General features: G+C 34.9%; 1 protein-coding gene across 3 annotated transcripts in view; it reads left to right on the top strand.

Moving 5' to 3' along the window:
- The window catches only part of NRG3 (neuregulin 3), a 1114098-nt gene that overhangs the window by 1080327 nt on the left and 12926 nt on the right, over positions 1-20845 (top strand). For 2 of the 3 annotated variants that reach the window (XM_044662771.1, XM_044662769.1), the window contains exons 7-8: positions 10283-10410; positions 15689-15859. In XM_044662771.1, coding sequence (XP_044518706.1) covers positions 10283-10410; positions 15689-15859 — 299 coding nt within the window. Of the gene's footprint in view, positions 1-10282; positions 10411-10469; positions 10473-15688; positions 15860-20845 lie in introns of all 3 variants that reach the window. The other variant, XM_044662770.1, reaches the window with a different exon arrangement.

The raw sequence follows: 20845 nt of genomic DNA, 5'->3' as shown, positions 1-20845 counted from the left end.
TTCAGTATAATAGGCAATCACCCAGGATACATTAAAGCCCCTCCACATGTTTAAATTGCACTGAATTTTAATATCATTTGTGATTCTAAGAAATCATTACCAAAAATGTCATTGTGCTATACAGAACAGATGTATTTAGATGCTGCCCACAGATGAAAATCTTCTCACACCAACATTTGCAAAACTTCCTTTTGGAATAGTTGAAGAGTTGGAATAGTTGGAATAGTTGCTACTATGGTTTCATGTTGCTATTATAGTGATAGTTTGGGTTTTGATTTTTCGCTAAGGATTACAAGTTAATAACTTCAGATATAAGGTTAAAACATTCCTAATATGTCTGCCCAATACTCTTGTGAGTTTAGAATCATCTGAGGTTTTGTTATATCTGTATTACTAGGTAGAGAGACATCTGGGTATAGTAAAAAAGGCAATGGGATTAGAATTAAGAGATCTGTGCTAAAAAAATTTTTGCTCTAATATTTGCTGTTTTACCACAGAGAAATCCCTTAATCTCTCTGAACTTAGGCCTCTCATCTGCAAAGAGGGCATACTAATACTAATACATACTAATCCCTGAGATAAGGAAAAACATAGAGTATTTGAAAAGAATTTTTAAAGAATTATATACATTTTAGTTTTTATATAACAGGTAACCCATGATTTTTAGACTGGCCCTTCAGTAAAATAACAACTTTTGCATAGCATTTTATCATTCGTAGCATGCTTTCTCATTTTTTTCTTACTTTTTCAGGCAACCATTTCCATTTTATAAATATGAAAACTGAACTTGAGAGAATTTAGTAAACATCAAATAATTATGAAATGTCTGAACTGAACTAGATACCAGGTCATCATATATTCAAAGGATCATAGAATCTCAGATTTGAAGAGATTTCAAAGATCATTTTGTCCAGTGCTTTGCTTGCCCTCTATTATGTTCATACAGCTTTTTCCTGAAGAATTCCAGTGATGGAGAGCTCCCTAGACCCCAAAACTATCACTTATACTTTAGGACAGCTTTACTTCTTAGGTAATGTTTCCTTATATTAAGATAGCATCAAGTTCTTGGTTACATCTTGCCCATTGGAGGTCAAACGGAACAAACACATTTTATCTTCCCAATTATAACCTTTCAAATACATAACAATGGACATCATATCCACTTATTTTTTTCTTTCAGAAGCTAAAAACTCACAGGCTAGCAATTCTCATTTAGTAGCATATACTATCACTATGATTCCCCTCATTTGCCTCAGTATATAAAAGAGTTAAGGGAAGAAAGACACCAAAGGGAAATGAGTATCCCAGAAAAAGACACAAGTCCTCACACTAGAGGTGTGAGTCTTCTCTGAACAACCCGTTATCATTCACATAGAAACAAAGTTGGTGGAGAGTTGAGTGATCTAAGGATTTCTTGGAAGGGCAAGATTGGCAGTATGAAAAGGGGGGGGAGAGGTTCAAGAGAAGAAGAAAGAATTAAGTTGAAGTAGGTAATCAAGGCACTAGAGATCACATTGTGGACAAAGTTTGGAGTTGCAAAGCAAAGGAAGAGGTAGAATGACATCAGATTGTTATTAGATGAGGGAATTTGAGAGTTCATGAACAAGAAGTGGTATGGCTATGGGTGCTGGCTCAGGATATAACCTTCTCTGTGTGTGGATTGAGGTTGGGGGGGGGGAAGAATAAGTTATTTATGAGTAAATCTTTCAACCAACTCTCACCTGTGACTTCAAGGAGCTCTTTCATGCACAGAGTCCACATCCTGGTAAAACCATCTGGGCCAACAAGCGAAACCAAGCTGAGGGTAACAGGCAGACCCATCAGTGAGTTGGAGGAGTTCTAAGCCATGTGAAGACTGCCATGAGCATATAAGAACAATTTGCTATTAATGGTCTTGAAGGTGGCTAAAGCAGGCATCATAAATTGAGGATGCCAAAGTCATCCACTGCATCCCAGGCCAATTGCCAGTTATTCTAACTTTTGTCTTGCCACTGGACTTTGATTATTCTAGAAGAGAGAATGAGCCTGACAGCTTTGTGCAACTTTGCCTCACTTAAATCCAATTTAAGCATAAGTCAAGTCTTCACATTTTGATGTCATTGGTCCTCTTTGAAAAGAAGGATTAACAACACATGCTTCTTTTGATGCAACCTGAATTTACCTTATCATTTTGGATTGCAATATTCTAATAGCAGCTGATATTAAGTTTGCAGCATCCTGAAACTTTGAATTCTGTGTCATGTAAAATATTCTCTAGCCATATCTCCCCTATTCTGTATCTCTGCACTGATTTTGGGGGGAGTACCTAGATGTCCAAAATTATATGTATATCCCTGTGAAATTCCATTAAATTCCAAAGACACCCCTATGAAACCCAACAATCTCTCGGTCCTTTGTCCAAAAAGAAAAATCTTTTAGCTCCTGATTTTGACAGTAGTTCTCCTTCTGAACTTTTTGTCATACATGAGTTGAATACACATGCTATTATTCTCCCTAAGAATCTAGAAAGTAAGGTGGCATCTCTCATTTAATAATAAATGTATGATTCTAATATGGAAATAAACCTACATTTTGTGTTTACATGATTATTCCTTGACATTTTGAGAAACATAGATATTATCCAGTAGGTTATAATGTTAATAGCATTAGATTTAGAGAGAGAAGAAGTAGACTTAAGATCCAACTCAGTTACTTACTGTGTGCCTTTAATCAAGTTATTTAACCTCTATGTACCCCAGTTTCCTTTTCTATTTGGAGCTTTCATCTATATTATTCCAGTGCTTTTAGCCTTTAATCTTCTTTGCCCAGTGCTATTTTTGCCACATCCTACAAATCAGTTTTCTGAGCTAGGCATTATACCCTGTCCTTGGCAGTGAAAATAGCAGACCTAGGAAGGAGGTGACACCAAAAGAGCAAATATCTGATAATTTTAGCTTCATGGAGATACAGAAATGGGAATCAGTTAGTGCTACAAATATAGGAGAACTGTGATTTACGAGTCTTCTCATTCTTAGGATACTTTGGTTCCCCTAATTTTACTCTGATTAGAGTTGACTTCCATGAACCTATTCCAGATTGTTCTGAGGGTAGCCAATGACATTCTAGGTGAGTTCTGTTATTAAAGTATATACCTTAGTTGGGAATTTTTTTAAACAAATGCTTGTTACTCTTCCCCTTTAATAAACTCTGCTATTGTTATTCAGTCATTTTCAATTGTGTCTGACTCTTCATGACCCCATTTTGGATTTTCTTGGCAGAGATACTGGAGTGATTTGTAATCTTCTCCAAATCTTTTTATAGATAAGGGACAGAGACAAATAAGTTTAATTTACTTGGTTAGGGTCACATAGCTAGTAAGTAACTGAGGCTGGATTTGAACTCATGACAATGATCTTTCTGATTCAGTTTCAAAGTTTGTATCCACTCTGCCACCTAGCTGCCCCCCTTTCTTTTTGCACAGGGGGATGAAAGGCTAGATTTATCCTGTATTTGTTTAAGTTGCCAGTCAAGGTCCCAATTATATGTAACATCTCTGGGTTGGGCTCTTTAGCTGCTTTCACCACCACAAATGGGACAGGTCAGAGGATATTACAAGGATCCTCTGACAATCATCAGGAACTATATTTTGCCTCTCAGTTATCCCCAATGCTTTGCACAGAACCTGGCACACCACTCGTTCATAAAGGTCTATTAACTAACTGATCATAAGATCATTGATTTAGGACTGGAAGGGACTTCTGAGACTGCCTAATCCCAAAACTCCATTTTAAAGATGAGGGAAATAGAGACTCAAAGCCTCTCCCTTCAGAGTCAGTCAATGATATTTCTCCTGTGCCAAGCTCCTTCTCAAGATGATGGCAAAGCTCAGTTAGGGAGAGTAGTCACTGAAGTACAGTTCCTTAAGAAGAAGCTACTCTGTCTGGAAGTGCTAAGACTGCCTTCCTTTTGTAGAATATCACTGGAAAATGACAATTAGGAAATAGAACAAGGAGATCCATTCACCTCAGGTAAGCCCACTCTTTTAGGCACTCGTCAGAAGAGGTGGACTCAACTTCCAACTCTGTTACTTATTAACTGCATGGATTTTTTTGTTAAATCATTAACCCATTTGTTCTAGCAGAATTGTAAAGGAAAGGGAGCCCACATGATCAGAATGCTTTCCATTTGGGGGAAATCCAGCCAGTGTTGTGTCCTTAAGTCAGGTCTGCCTACTTGGAATTCTTTCCTGATCACAGTGTTTAACAAATGAATCTTCAATGTCAGGCATTCCCCTAAGTTCATTAAACATTCATAGGGAAGGGTTTCACTTTACAATTGTTTAACAAGATGTGGAACAGATAGTCAAGGGAAGCAACATGATATTCGGGAAGCAGTCATGATTGCTGATAGCGTAAAACAGGAAAGTCTCTATCCAGACCTAAAGAAATAGGGAATCTGGGCTTTGTGAATTTTCTAGAGAAATGTAGAAGTCGGTAGAGTGAAGAAACAGAGGTAACTTCTAGCATATGGAGGGCCATCTTCTCAGAGATTCAGATGTTCAGAAGGCAAGGGGAAAGGAATGGAATAAGAGATTTATTTAGAGCTAAAGGATATTCACTGAATAATATTTTAAAAGACCATAATTTTATGTGCTGGAATATGTGGCCAAAGTCCATAAGAATTCCTAGAGATATTGCATTTCAGCGATAGTGGAAAAAAAGTGAACTATAGATAATTACTCAACAATAATAGCAATAAAAGGCAATCAGTCAGTACAAATTTAATAAGTACCAACAATATGTTAAATGCTAAGGATAAAGCATTTACCATTTGTCGGGCACTTTACCAGGTACTAAGAATACATAATAAACTGAAATATTAACTATTTCCAAGGGTTTTATAATCCATCATTAGCAAGGGGACACCTAGACACATAAGTACAAATAGAAGAAATATAAAGGAAATACAAGACAGCTAAATGTGAGCAATTAGGAAGTGAGAATACTAGCAAGTGTCATGGGAACCAGGAAGGCTTTCTATAAAAGATGTCACTCGTGCTGAGTCTTGAAAGATTGACGTTCCTAGACTCTGAGGTCAGGAGGGAGTGCGTTCTAGATCTTAGCAGCAGCCAACGCAGAGGTAACAAGATGAGAGACAGAACACAAAAGGCTTGAAACAGAGAGATCAGCTCAACTGGACAATAGAATAAAAGAAAGAGAAGAATTCTAATGTGACTAACATGATGGATGTATTCCTGGCTGTAAAGAGCTTTTATAGGCAAACAGAGGCGTTGACAGAAAAAAAGAAATTACTGAAGTTTATTCAATAAGAGTGTGACATGGTCAGGAATGCATGAAAAGAAAATTACTCTTGGCAGTGGGTGGAAGATGGTTTGGAAGAGGAAGAGATCAATTAGGAAACAATTATAATAGTTCAAGGGAAAGGTAATGAGGCCCCAAACTAAGAAGAGTTGATGATGTGATTAATGAGAAGGAAACAGATGTGAAAGATACTTTCGAGGCAGAAATGTTGGGAATTTTCAAGTAATAGGAAGCATAGTAAAACGGATATAAGGCAAGTTTGGAAAGCACCAAGTTCAAGTCCTACCTCTGACATATATTAACTCTGGGACAACAAGCAAATCATTTAATTTCTCAATGCATTAGGCAAATTAAAAAAAAAAAAACCCTTCCTTTGTGTCTTAGTAACAATGCTAAGACAGAAGGGCAATGGTTAGTTACACATGACTAAATAACTTAGTTATACAGCTAGGAAGCATCTCAAATCAGATTTGGACCCAGGTCCTCCTGATTCCAGGCCTCATGGATTCTATCCATTATGCCATCTTACTGCCCACCTGAGACAATGCTTTAAGATGGGTTATATATTTGGAATCGCAGTAAGGTTGTCCAATCATCATCCTCCATTGGTGGATGGAATGTATCCATCAGGAGACACATATAGCACCACAATACTAATAACACTAATAATATGATAATAATGTATATAGCATTTTAATTCTACAAAGGGTTTTCCTTACAGTAAGTTTCTATGGTGAAGAGCAAAAGCTTTATTGCTCCGTGTTTTACATATGAAACTTTTAACCTCAACGAAATAAAGGGCTTTATGGAACAAAAATTTAAACCCTGACTCTCCAATCTCCAAGTCCAGATCTCTAAATTGTAACTTATTTCTAAAACTCTATGAATCTAAGTTCTCACATATTCCTTTACTTCATTAGATTCCATAGCTTTCATGATTTAATAACAATGTGTTATGTTCTGTGCATTATTGAAAGCTTTATTTAGTAATACCACTATTTGTCAAATAAATAAAATAATTAAAAATTAACTCCATAGTTGGACCAATAGCTTGTAGATGTTGTTCTTGCAAATCCAATTGAAGCCACTCTAAAATATTCTCTAGTTATTCAATTTAGCCAAATTCTCTATTGACAAATAGGGAACATGTTTAAGGGATTGTTTGATGGCACAGATTAGTTGGTGACAAAGCAGAGTGAATAACATTTAAACCTGTTTGAAAACATTTTTCCTTTCCTCAATCCTTGCTTTTTTTTCCACTTATTTTTGACCAACCTAGTGGGTTATTATCAACATTGTCAACATTGTTCTCCAACAAAACCTCTGCTTTTATTCACTCTCTTCTCTCCTACTGTGAACACCCAGAAGAATGGGGGATTGCTAGGAGGGAGGGAGAAAGTCCTTCCACTGTGTTTCCAACATGTATCTACTCCATCTGAACAATTTATTGATTTCAGTACACTGTCCACAAAATGTTAGGATCAAGGAAGTTTCCAGATCTGGGCCTCCATGAAAGCATTCTGAATCTTGGAGCCCAAGACGAACATCTTGATTGCATTTGAGTTCATGCTTTCCTGGAGCTCTCTCAGAGATAGAATCTGGAAGCCACTCACCAAGTCAGTATTTACTCCTGCAAACTGAGGTTTAGGATTCAGAAATGTAGGATAGGAAATTGTTGTTGATTGTGATATAGCCACCAATTCATTATCTCAGTCTTCTACAGACAGTTTTAAGCATCTTCCACTCTACACCAAAGAAAGGACCAGGTAATATTATATCCTCTGGTAAAATAAGCAACCCAAAAAGCATGCAGAGGTATGAATATATGAGTGTATATGTGTGTGTGTAAGGGATAAATGGAAGAACAAAAAATCTATTAGGATTTCAAAATATAAAAAAACATGGAAATATGTATTCTATGGTAACTGTGACAATTCATTTTTCATTTACTTTATTAAATCATATATCAGGATTGGAGTAGAAAGCCTCAGTTCCTATGTATTAGGAAGAAAACTATGTTTTCCTGGGTCTGGTATCTGGGTCAGAGATTCCATACAGTTTGCATTTTATTTGTCCTTAAGAATCCCAAAGGATGTTCTCCTTTTTAACAGAATTTGGCTTATAAATGAAGGGGAGAAAGATTTTTTTTTCTGGTAAACATGCAAAACTTCACCTGTCCACTAGACTGCATAGGGAAGGGCTAGATAGACCATCTCCTAATTAGGTATTCACAAATTGGAAATATTTTGGGATGCTCAGGAGAGGGACTCCTAAAACTTATTTATTTTGCTGTCTTTGATCTTTCCAAAGGATCAATGAACTATGTGTCATTTTTATCAATTATGATGCTAGTCTAACCAATAAACTGATATTCTTACACCAGGATCAGTCTCCTGAATTAATTTTAACTATAACCTCTCATATAGTCAGATACATCATCTCTTTGGTCCCAGGAAAAGATATTTTAATATATGTAGATACTGAATTTTCCAATTTTCACACATTTTTATGTAGTTCAGGGCAGAGCTACGTCACTCAAAATGATTTAGGGCATAGTTGTAGGTGTGTTGGGGGTAGAAGGTTGGGAGAGATGGATAGAATTCTAACTCAATTGACCACATTTTTCATTTGAGTCACACATATGTACCTTTGAACAAGATTGTCTTGTTGAAAAATCTGGTCAGTGCTGCCACTTGGTGGTTGATTGAGGAGGTTCCAAGGGAATCGTGTATGGGTCAAACGTTTTGAAATAGACACATAGATATAGACAGACATAGATGATAGATATAAATATGTTCCTAGTTTTCTACCTTGATCAGTTCATCCAGTCTTTCACTAGCTTGTTTTTTTGTTTGTTTGTTTATTTTTTTGCTGATCTTTGTGAATGATATAGGTTGAGGCTAGTTTGGATCATTGGAGTTTCACTTTCATAACTTCTGTGCAATCTCCATGACATCTATTAGCCACCAACTGAAATGGTAAATGAACAAAAATATATAAATAAACAATAGAAAGATAAAAAAGGTAAATAGATATGGATAGAGGATAAATTTGGGATTCCTTTAGTATAGGAAATTCTCATGTAGGTGATTTTCTTTCCCGGTGAAGGATGGGACATTGGCACCTTCTCTACCACTCATAGTCCTAAAAAAAGAGTGCCTGGCATATAATAAATACTTAATAATTATAGCCTGATGGGTAAGAGAATTATCCAGGGTTATAAAACAGGCGTCTGTCAGAAGCAGGACTTAAATTCAGGTTGCTCTCACTTCTAGTTTCTCTCTCTCTATCCAATATATCATGTAGGCTCTCTCCTAAAAAAAACAAAAAACAATGAAAAATAGGGAAGATAATATGACTTAATTTTTAACATGTAATACTTAGTTGCCTCTTTATCTTGAAAGGAAATTTGATGCAATAATTTATCTCTGTGAATAAAAAAAATTTCTTTCTTTTTCTAACTCTTTACCTTCTGTCTTAGAATCAAGAAGTATTGGTTCCTATGCAGAAGAGTGGTAATGGCTAGGCAATCTGGGTCTGTCTATTAGCCACCCTATAAACCCATTTTCAACTGAGGTTTTGTTTTTGCTTGTTTGTTTTCTCCCAACATAAAAGGTATTTCTAGAATGGCATTCAAAACCCTTGACCTATATTATATCTTTTACTGAATTTCAAGCCCAAAGTCTTTCATTCGACTTCCAAGAATATTATTTCTGGTTAGGGTTTTCTTCCAGCTCTATATTCCAAACTGGCCTTTAGAGTGTTGAAGACAATGTAGGCTTTTCAAAATTACCTGACAGTCTGTTGGCTGATACAGCAGATGCAATCTCTTCTGGGTCAAAAAGTTCCTTGGAGATTATTTAGTTTATCATGTACCTCGTGAGAGCTGATAATGTCACAGCATAAGATATAGCTGCACAGTGACTAAAGCCCCATCTTTGCTTTCTCTTTGGAGCACTCTTGGTGTGTCTATGTGTGTTTTGTTGTTGCTGTTGTTGTTGTTGTGTGTGTGTTTAGATAGATTAAATTAGAGACAGATTAAAAAATGGAGACAGAGACTATAAATGTTTAGGGGAGATGGAGCCTGTTTTTAGAGGTAGTATATTTGTAACTAGCAGAGTTCACTTTAGCATGTACCCAATAACATGACAGAGAGTGCCATTGGATTTCATAGCTTTTGCTCACTCCTGAAAAGATGTATAAAGTGTTATATCCAAGGTACAATACAACTGTAATAACGACAAAAGGCAAGATGTCACTGAAAAGTTGTTGGGAGAAAAGGCATTTTGGGAGATCAGGTAAGATCTATTGAAAGAGTTAGCTCCTAAGTTGTGTGACACAGAGGGGAAGTCATTTAACTAGTAAAATGAAAGGGACGGATGGACTACATCAAGTTTAACATTTAGGCTTCTGTGATTTTAAATTTTCTTTTCAAATCGTCACATGAACAAAAGGAAGATAGATGGTGGAAGTAACCACGATGGAAATCCTAGGACTGACATTCCTGTTGGAATGAATATCCATAATCATTCATGATCTGGAAATTTAGAGAGAGAAAAACCACCCATTCGACTAAAAAGATACTTTCCTTTCTATAGGCTTTTATTTTTCCCTCAAAGATTTTATATTTTTACAGTTTCACTCAGAAACAACTTTTAATGGATATTTTAATGATGTTTTCAAACATTTTGAGATCCACACTCTTTTCCTTCCTACAAGCAATATTATATGGGTTATACATGTGCTATTATGCAATGCATATTTCCATATTCCTCATGTTGTTCCAGAGGCTTTTCCGGAGGATCTGTGAAGTGTGTGATGTATGAAAAAAATGAACGTCCACATTCCTCTGCCACTATCACCTTATTCCTACATCTTGAGTAGAGCTGGAAAAGTTGAAAATCTCCCAGAATTAATGACTACTTTTGAATTTTTTCCCTCCCTTTCTCACTTGATTTTTTTTTCAATGCATTGCCCTACAGTATTCAAAAACAGAAAGGCATTCGGGGCGCACTTTGGAGAAAATGATGGAATCCAGTTTTTCTGGCAACCCACCTTTTCCAGAAGCTCATTCTCCTGACAGAGGAAGCCAGTCCTTCAAACACCACAGGTAAACAGAAATAAAGACAAAATCGGAATCAGTAACCACCAGAGCAAAAAGTGAACAAGCAGGTATTTTCTTATTTTAGTAATGCACATCGCCAGCAATAGTCGCATTCCTGGTGGAGAATCTATAGTCCATGAACTACCTTCCAACTGATTTATTAAGCAGATGTCCAAGCATTTCCCAGCAGGGAGATCAAGAAAGCTAGTAATATTGTTCATAGACAGTATCACTGTCTGTGGATTCTAAAGGAAGCATTAACAGAACACATCAAAGATGTAGACACAGACCAGTGAATGAAACAATTGTGTTCTGAAAAAACTATTAAAAAGCATAATTTCCCCCTGCCTTTATCCTGCTTTATGTCAGTTTGTGAAGTTAATGACTCACAATCCCCCACAGGCAGATGGCACCATAAACCTTCCTTCAGTCTTCCAACATAGTCACTTAAACAAACGGGTCTTGAAATGGGGCAGGAACATGAAAACCTCCCCTCCTGGGCTCACCAGGGATAATGCTATTCAAGCTAACAAACTCATTGGAAGTTCTAGAGGCTGATTGGTTGACATACGCCTATTTTCTGGAGAAAACATTCAACCTTTAGTATTTTTGGAGATGGTAAATTTCTGAGTTTAAAAGGACCTTAAAGATATTCTAGTTGAATATCCTTATTTTACAGGTTAAAATATAACATTAATAACTATAAAAGAATTAATCTAAATACAAGCACATGGATACATACAAACCTACATCTACTGCATCTAAATAGATGCTTATGGATTGCATTTTCTAATTTAATTGTCATGACAATAGTATTTTTAATTGCTTTGAATCAGCATCAGAGATGTCTTTTGAAGTGTAGGATAATGTCTATAATATATAGCTATCAAAAAGTAAGACAGAATTCAGCAGTAAAGCATAAAAACAAGCTATGAGTTTTTTTATTAATTTATTGTATAATTCTATAAACAACATGTCATAAATCTATCTATTGTCCAAAATTATTCAATTTAGGTAATGTGACTCGGCTTTCTCATCAAGAAGATTAATTACTTGACCTGTCTTTGATTCTTAAGATCTCTTCAAAAATTATGATTCTATAACTAGACAAATCAACCTGGAAGAATAGTAAGTAGAATAGAAAATAAAAAGTTTAGCTAAGGAATCCAGGGATCTGAGTTCGATTCCCACCTCTGCCACTTACTAATCTGAGAGACAATGAATGCTGCAAATTCTCTGAATCTTAGAGTCATTACATATAAAGTAAGAAATTTTTTTCCTTAATTTTTAAATTTTCATTTTGTTCTGTTTATGATTCTTTGATCCTATAATTTTCTTTTAGCATCAAAAGATGCTAAAAGTCTATAAGTTTAAGATTTTCAAGTGATAGATATATGAATGTCTAATTAAAATTAGGACTATATACTTCATTCATTTTCAGAATGAGATTTTTTTTACATGTATAGAAAAATGACAGCAAAGTGTTAAATATGGAAGGACTTCATGGGAATTTTCTATCCCCATAGAGGAGTTTTTTTTTCTCTCTTTTTTTTTAACATTTATTAATATTCATTTTAACATGGTTACATGATTCATGCTCCACCTTTCCCCTTCAACCCCCCCTCCCGCACCCCACCCACCCATGGCCGATGCGCGTTTCCACTAGTTTTGTCATGTGTCCTTGATCAAGACCAATTTCCAAATTGTTGGTAGTTGCATTGGTGTGGTAGTTCCAAACATCTCATCCTTTTAGAAGGAAAATCTTTTATCCAAAGCACTTTTCTTTAGCTATAAAGAGGGGGAAAGATTAGTGTGTATTATTAAACCTACTCAAATAAAATCTCTTATTTTATTTCCACTAGCAAAACAAAATTAAGTTGCAAGTATAGAAATTTAGATTATTTGAAATTATGTAATTTTTCCCTCTTAAGAGTGACAGAACTTGGAGAACAAGTGTTGCATTTCTGTTCATGACAAATATACTGGCATCCATGCCTTGTGAAAATGACTTTTCCTCAGTATACTTCAAATAAATTATATAGTAAAGATTTTGTGATAAATTTTTTTGGACTATTCCCAAAGTGCATTACTTAGATGTACCTCACATATATTTTTGTTTTGATAGATGGATGAGGTTTGTTGGATAAAGAAGTGCTTTTATAATTTTATAATTTATAGTTTAATAGATCAGGCTTTTGTTTTGTAAGATACACTGTAGACTTCAATATTTCCATGACTGATCACCCAAATGTAGATTAATTCATCCTACAAACTGCTCCATAACTTACTGAGTGCCACTGTTTATAAGTACTATTTGGCTGATTGATTGGTAGTAAAAAAAACAACACATTTTCATTTTTAGGTGAGTCACTATCTTTATAGCTAGTGGTGTGATAGGTTTAAGTTGCAAATAATTAACTTCTGGTTATACATCTCAAATGTGAATGATTTAAAAAAGTAATTTCTGAATCATAGCCACCAATTCATCATAGAAATATCTTTTAAAGATGTTTTCACTAAAATTGAGTGTTTCTTTTATTTGGGGACATTGAAAAGACTGATAACCTCATAATAATAATGATAATAATACCATGATAATCTTATATTTCTTAATATATTTATGTAACTATCTGTTTATAGACTTTGTGAATATTAATAAGTGACCATTTGCAATTAAATGAACTAATTCAGGTTAATTTAGACTTTTCTAAGTTTCTATTTTCAACTTTTTGATTATTGGGAAGAAGAGATATAATATCCACCAGTAATATTTTCTTCAGATGGGATGATGGAGATAATAATTCTTAGATGAACTGTTCCTTTCATTAATGGAGATTTTAGTAAAACACAGTGATAAAAATACTAGTTAATTGTTATAATTTATATGGTATATGAAATGAGATATTTGTAAAGTGCATAACATGGTATCTGACATGTAATAGATACTTAATAATAAATTCTTAATAAATAACTTGCATGATATCACACAATTGATATCACATGGGCAGTAATTGACAAAGCTAGAATTTCAACCCCTTTCCTATAGGAGTGCGCCATAATGCCTCACATGATCTATAGAACATCTATTTAAGTGTAGAAATGTTTTCTATCTTACTTCATGAAATCATGTATGTATTATCCAAATGAAGTGAGGATTTGGAATTAAAAAACTGCTTCCTGAGGATGCTACTTTTCCTCGAAATATTTTGACGGGACTTTCTAAAAAAACTAATGCTATTTTCTACAACATATAGACTAGTCCAGTGGGTCAATTTAATCATCCTGCTGCAATACAAAGAACTCTGGAATGGAAATAAAAATACATATGTTTAAATTCTCTAACTTATAATAGTATATAATATGGTCTCCAGAAAGTTACTTTCCCCCTTCTGAGTCTCAACTTCCACCTCTTAAAACTGAGGATTTGTACTGGTTGATCTCACTGTCCTTTCCAACTCTGATTGTCTATATTCTTATTATCTTATAAATTTAATGAAAGAGAAAAATTAGTCAAACTATTTGAATGAAGAAATGTCTTACCCCAGGAGCCTTAGGGTGGTAGGGCTCAAGTTGAAAAAAAAAATATATATATATATGTGTGTGTGTGTGTATGTGTGTGTGTGTATGTGTGTCTGTGTGTGTCTGTGTGTGTCTGTGTGTGTCTGTGTATCTGTGTGTGCGTGTGTATGTGTGAAAAATCTATGTCATATACTTAATTGTATTTGGGAGTAAACTAAAAGGAAACCAACTAGATCCCACAATAGGTGAAAATTTAAGGCAATGAGTTGAGAAGGTGAGAATTTTGTGCTAAGAAGAGAATGTCTATTTCAACAATGCTTCTTTATATAATGGAAACGTGCAAATTTCTAGACAAATCTCTGCAGGGCCCCCAGTTTTTTACTTATTGTTGGTCTTTAATAATAAGATTCATTTATTTCTCCCTGAGCAAACTGTATTACAGGGCAAGATGCCATGAATTTAGTGGATAATCCTTGTTGGGAATTTTGTAAAGAAAAAGAAAAGAAAACCTCACCTCAGCCTTTAGCAGTGTTTTATTGTATTGTTTTTTATTTCTACTTTAAATTGTCATGTAAGAAATCATGATAAGATTCTGCCTCTCCATTTTTCTAAGTCTAAACCAGAGTAACACCTTCCTCCTAATTTTACATTCTTCCTATTTGGTAAGACAGATTCTCTGAAGGACTACGGGTTCTCCGGGACCTGGCCATCCACCCTGCTGCTGGCCTATTAGGACTTTTGAAATTTCCAGTTTTCTTCTAGCTAAACAATCCTGTGTGTGGACTACAACAATTAGAATATGAGCACCTTGAGAACTACTTTTCCAGTAGTATACCTTACTATTGCACATTGCTAGGCACACAATAAACCCACTGTAGTCATCATCATCATCATCATCATCATCAATAATAGCAAATCTTTATGAAGCACTTAGCATCTACAAATAAAAACCTGTTAGATAGTTGCTATTATTACCACTGCTACAGCTTGATGGTACATTAGACAGAGCTGCAGACCTGGAGTCAGAAAGATGTGAGTTCAAATTTGGTCTCAGAAACATAACTATGTGTAAGTTCAGATTTTGTCCCAAACACATGTTAGCTGTGTGACCTGGACAAGTCACTTGATCCCTGATTGCCTAAAAAATGTATCCACAGAAGAAGGAAATAGCAAATATGCTCCAGAATCTTTGCCAAGAAAACCCCATGGATAGCTATGGTCTATGGGGTCACTGGAGAAGGAAATGACAAATTACTAGTTTATTTGCCAAAAAAAAAAACACAAATGAGGGAAGGGAAAGAACATGAATCATGTAACCACGGAAAAATGTTCTTAATTTATCAATAAGAAAAAGAAAAAGAAAGAAAACCACAAACGGAGTCACAAAGAGTTGGACATGACTTAAAAACAACTGAACAACAGCGATGCTCCCCCTCATGACATAAAAGAGGAAACTGACCCTGAGTGACCCATCTAAAACATATCTGAGGCAAGAGACAGAACCAAATCTTCCTCACCCTACGAACACAAATCTGACTAATAGGCTGGATTGCCTTCATCTATAATACATTAGCTGAGAGATTCACAAGTATGAATTTCTACAGAAGGCAAGTCAGTATACTATTTCTACATTACACAACCTGACCAGCCAAAAATAGTCACTGTTGTTGTTCCTTTTAGAATCTTTCCCCATAAAGCCCATTTTGTTTGTGTCCTGCTTTTTTTTCCTACAATCTTCCCATTCCCCACTTCTTCTCTTGTTTAGGAGTCTTTCTTCATGCTGCAGCCCAGGGCAAGGGACTGGGATGCTACACCGGAATGCTTTTCGAAGGACTCCACCTTCTCCAAGGAGTCGACTCAATGGGATTGCAGGACCAGCTTATCAACAACTGGAAGAAGCAAGGATTGCAGATCAAGACACAATTCCTTGCCAAGGGTAAGTAATTTAAAAAAACAGTAGTAATAGGGAACATATTTTGGTAAGTTCTTTAAAATTTGCAAAGTACTTTATTCAGAACAACCTTGAGAGAACATAGAGCAGTTCTTATTTCAATCTTCATTTTGCAAATGAAGACCAGTGTAGCTAAGTGGCCTACACACAGACATCCAGTTAGTAAGTGGAGGATAGAGATAAAATGATTGCATCATAGAAAAATCAGAATGAAGAGGAATTCCTGAGATTAAAGAGTCTAACCTGTACTTGGTCATAAGTTCCTTTTATAACATCCCTAGCAAATAGGCATTTGGGCTTCACTTGAATTTTTCATGGACATTGAATCCAATATTGCTAGAGGCAGTCCTTTCCATCTGGGAGACATTAATACTGAGGCACTTTCTTCTTTGTGTTGAATGGAAAGTCTCTTTCCTGGAATAGCTAAGAGTTGTGTGCTGAGACAATTGTGAAGAGATCTAATCCCCGAACTTTCAAATGCTGCATACGATGAAATAGAATGAGCACAGTGATCTCCTCTTCTTTAAGTTTTCTTTTTTTTTGTTTGTTTTGTTTTGGTTTTTTTCTTGAATCTATGAAATAAACTTCTTATGGTATAATTTCTGGCCCTCTCATCATTTTACTTAATTTTCTTAGTCCCCTTAGCTCAATAACGTTAACAAACCTTTAGAAAATATGTTGTCCAAATTGGACATGATGATCAATATCATCTCCATGTAAAATGCTCTCAAATACATATATTAAGCTCTCATATCTCTGGAACTCCAGTCTTACACCACCATTCACATTTAAACATCTCTGCTTTGAAGTCCTATAGGTATATTCTCACTAAAAATACCCAAAATAGATTTTATTGCTTCTTCTTTGTAATCACGCTTATACTCTTTAGTCTTGTCCCTCCTCCAGATTATCTTACTTCTATGGAGGACCAAGCCATCTTCTCCGTCAACAGGATTCTTGTCTTTGGTATCATCCATTATTATTCACTCTCCTCCATCCTCCATATTGAACTACTTGTCATGTTTTGTTTGTGGCATAGATTTATTCATTCAACAAACATTTTCATTATTTTTAGAACGCACATGAAAATGAACTGAAAACTATAAATATTATATGCAACTTGTTTCACTTTTAAAGAATATAAGAAATTCATCATGTAACTGGTAAATCTAATCTCTTTTGTCTTGATTCTTTTTGGATTACTTCTCATCTCAATCTTTAGATATCAAAAATGATTCACAATGACCCTCTTTCTTTTCTTTTGTATTCTTAACTTTATTCTTCCTTTATTTCTCTCCTACCACTACCTCCAGAAAAAAAGAAAAAGAACATTTAAAAAAATATATCTGGAGATAAGGAAAACAAATTGTAAGTTTGTTCATGTCTGAAAATCTATATTTCATTCTATACTTTGATTCCATCACACCTTTGTCAAGTGGTGGGTGGCATGCTTCATCATTTGTCCTGAGGCATCATGGTTAGTAATTGACAATGATAAAAAAATTCTTAAATCTTTGAATATTATTTGTCTTCATGATTTTTTAATATATTAACTCTTCTCCAGGTCCTATTCACTTCATTCTGTAACAATTTTTGCCCTCCATTCCAGATATCTCTATAATTATACTTTTAACCTTTTCTTATAGTACAAGAATAATCATATACCACAATTTGTTCATCTACTAGATCTTGAAGAATGTGTTATCTTTCCCTTGGTTTCTAGTTGTTTTCCTCTACAAAAAAAAGTTGCTATTTATTCTTGTTTATCCTTCATTTTTGAAAATTACCAGTGACATCATATGTCTCTTGTTTGGTCATGGACTCTTTACCTTTCAAGCATTTACTTCCTTTTCCCTCAAATTTGTGTATAAGATGGCCCTAAGTCATTTCTCCATTTCGAGCTTATCTTGATATATGTTGGGAGATATTGGTCAATTACTAACTTCTTCCAGACTGCTTTCCTGGTTTTCCAGTGATTTTTGTCATTTTAAAGTGCCATCTAAGTGTCAGCCACTATTCTTGGAGCTGATAACATGGACTAAAACATAAACCTTCAAAACAATTACATAGGATGTTACCTCATTGCATCTTTCTCATTCATTCTTTTCTTTTCATTTATATGCCCACTTCCTTAGTTTAGGAATTTATTCACTTCACACCTAAAGTATTGTAGTAGCATCCTATTGGGATTCCTTTTCCCCCCAATTTTCTCCTTTCCATTCTCTCCTCTATATACTTGCCAAAATAATATTCCTGATGCCACACTGCCTCACATATCTTTAAAGATTTCCTCTATTTTCTACTGAATAACCTATACAATCCTCTACTTGGAATTTAAAAAATGTTTATAGTCTGACTTCATTCTAACTTTCCAGTATAATTTAATTCTCATGATTTCAATCCACACACTCTTGTTATTGCCAAACTTGGATTATATAGGCTATTCTCCATACCTGGAATGCATATCTCTCTCTCTCTCTCTCTCTCTCTCTCTCTCTCTCTCTCTCTCTCTCTCTCTCTCTCTCTCTCTCTCTCTCTCTCTCTCTCCCTCTCAAAAGCTTTAGCTTTCTTAAATATTTAATTCTACTTTCAATTCCTACATAAAACATTTTCCATTCCCCTCAGTGGTTTGTATTCACTCTTTAATCAGATTATACTTGTCTATTTGCTTCAGTGTTATCATTCCATCTCCCTTCTCTTAATCCTGCCACCCTATAAAATGTAACTTATTTGAAATCAGGGAATAATTATTTTTGTTTTTGCTTTTCATATTCCTTATGCCTTATACATAGGAAGTCTTTTATAAATTTTCATTGGATGAATCAATGGTTATCAGCAGATTAGAGTATAACCAAACTATCACTGCCCCGATCAGAACAAATAAATCAGTGTTGAACTAGAGTATCAAGAGAATTCTAAAGGTGACCCATTCTGATTTTCTGGCCAATCAGATTCACCCCTAACTTGGTATATTGTTTTTTTCTTCTTCTAGTCTAAATGATTTTGCTTTACTGCAGCTGTCAAGCTGACACCCAGAGCAAACAAAGAGACAGGAAGACAGAGGTTGCAAGCATTTCCTCATCTTGTCACTTTGGGGGACTTGACTTTTCTCTGGGTATGAAATTGTCTATAGCTCTGGCTTTTCTGACAAAAGATAAGAGTAGTTTCCTTCAGTAAGGCTCAAATAAGAAGATACAAATAACAAACAACTCCTGTTTTGTAGTTTGGAAGCTTTTCTAAGAAGAATTGGGAAATGTATTTGGTATGGATCTGAGGTAACAGTTACAGACACAACACAACAAAATCCTTCAAAATACATAATGAAAGTTGGGAATTTTTTCTTCTGTTTGCTTAATCTCTGAGAAAACATTCATCTTTAAGGTCTTAATTGCAGATAATATTATTTATTAATGATATTGCTTATTATTCTCTAAAAATGATTTTAATTAAGTCTAAATTTTCTCACCAAAGCATGAGTGGAAATTCACCTATAAACATCATTTTTGATGCCAAATGTTTTATATTAAGCAAATGAATAAATGATAAATCGTGTCATATTTTAACAATGGCCAAGTTGGCACAAGGCTTTCCTGCAAGCCAGGATTTTGTCTCTTCAGGTAAGGATCTTCGAATTCTCAGATCTCTCCAAGGCTCAGCTCAAAGACCAGGTCCTATATGAGTCTTTTCCTTGTTCTAGTTATCAGTGCCCTACTCCTACTCTGAAAATAACTTTTATGCATTTTATGTATTCTTTACATTTACTTATATGTATATATTTTATATTCCTCTGTTAGAATCTATGATTTTTGAGACAGGAATCATTGTTTTTCTCTTTAGTTAACTGACCACTAGTAAAGTATTCCCATATAGGAGGTAATCAATAAATGCCTGCTACCTTGAATTTCATTAAAGAGAATAGATGTCATTTGGACCTTTGGTTTTAGATTGGTTGCCCTTAAGATTTCTCAGCAAAAGCTTCCTGGAGTATTTTACAAGAGCAATAGGAACTACCCTTGATGTGGAGATGATCTGCCTAGGTGACAGCTTAAAGCACTGTTAGAGACAATTAATTAGTGATATAATGGATGGTGAGTAGGACTAGAATCAGGAAAATCAAACTGACCTCAGATATTTTATTGGTTATGTCACCCTGTGTAAGCACTTAACCACAACTACCTTGGTTTCCTCAACTATAAAGTGGGTGTAATAATAGCATCTTCCTTGCAGGGTTGTTGTGAGGGACAGATAAGATATTTGTAAAAAGTGTTCCACACAGTACCTGGTATATAGTAAATGCTATATAAATAATAAACTCTATTCTCTTCCCCTTCTTGATTAAGAGAGGGCTATTTTAATTAAATTTTGTTGACAATAAAGCTCTCATAAGGTTTCAGGGATTTTCATATTCAAGAATGACTTGTCTAATGTGTCAAGCACTAAGTTATTTTCACCAGAAAAGAGACTCTGGATTTTTTTCACACAACATGAATATTTTCTTTTGCTTTTTTATTTTTTCAGAATATTCTCTTTAGCCCTTTCCTTTGTTTCTTTTTTTTAACTATGTGATATACATCCAATGTTGGTAAATGTTGAATCTGAGGATAGGAAGCATTTGTAGAATAAAATACATAAAGCAAATTGGTCTCATTCTTGGCTACCCAAAATATCTAATTTGCATTCCTGTCAGAAGGGAGAATCTCTCTCAAAAGATTAGAAAGTGTACTGGTAATAGAATTTCTCAGCTCAAGGCCCACTTCAAATCTGGTCTAAGTCTAAAGAAGGAATGGATTGATTTCTAAGAACCATCAACGATTTAGATTTTGAGGCTTCTTTCAAATCAGTTGGTAATAATGATAGTGAATCAGGCTCCCACTGTACCTCCTTATTCATATTGCTTAAGCTCCAAATGTCATATTTAGTTCCTACTAGTATTCTTTGGCAAAAAGTATAATTTGAAAATTAAACGGAAGA

Source organism: Gracilinanus agilis, chromosome 2 (assembly GCF_016433145.1).
Source record: "Gracilinanus agilis isolate LMUSP501 chromosome 2, AgileGrace, whole genome shotgun sequence".
Lineage (NCBI taxonomy): Eukaryota > Metazoa > Chordata > Mammalia > Didelphimorphia > Didelphidae > Gracilinanus > Gracilinanus agilis.
This window is presented reverse-complemented; position numbering and strand designations above follow the sequence as displayed.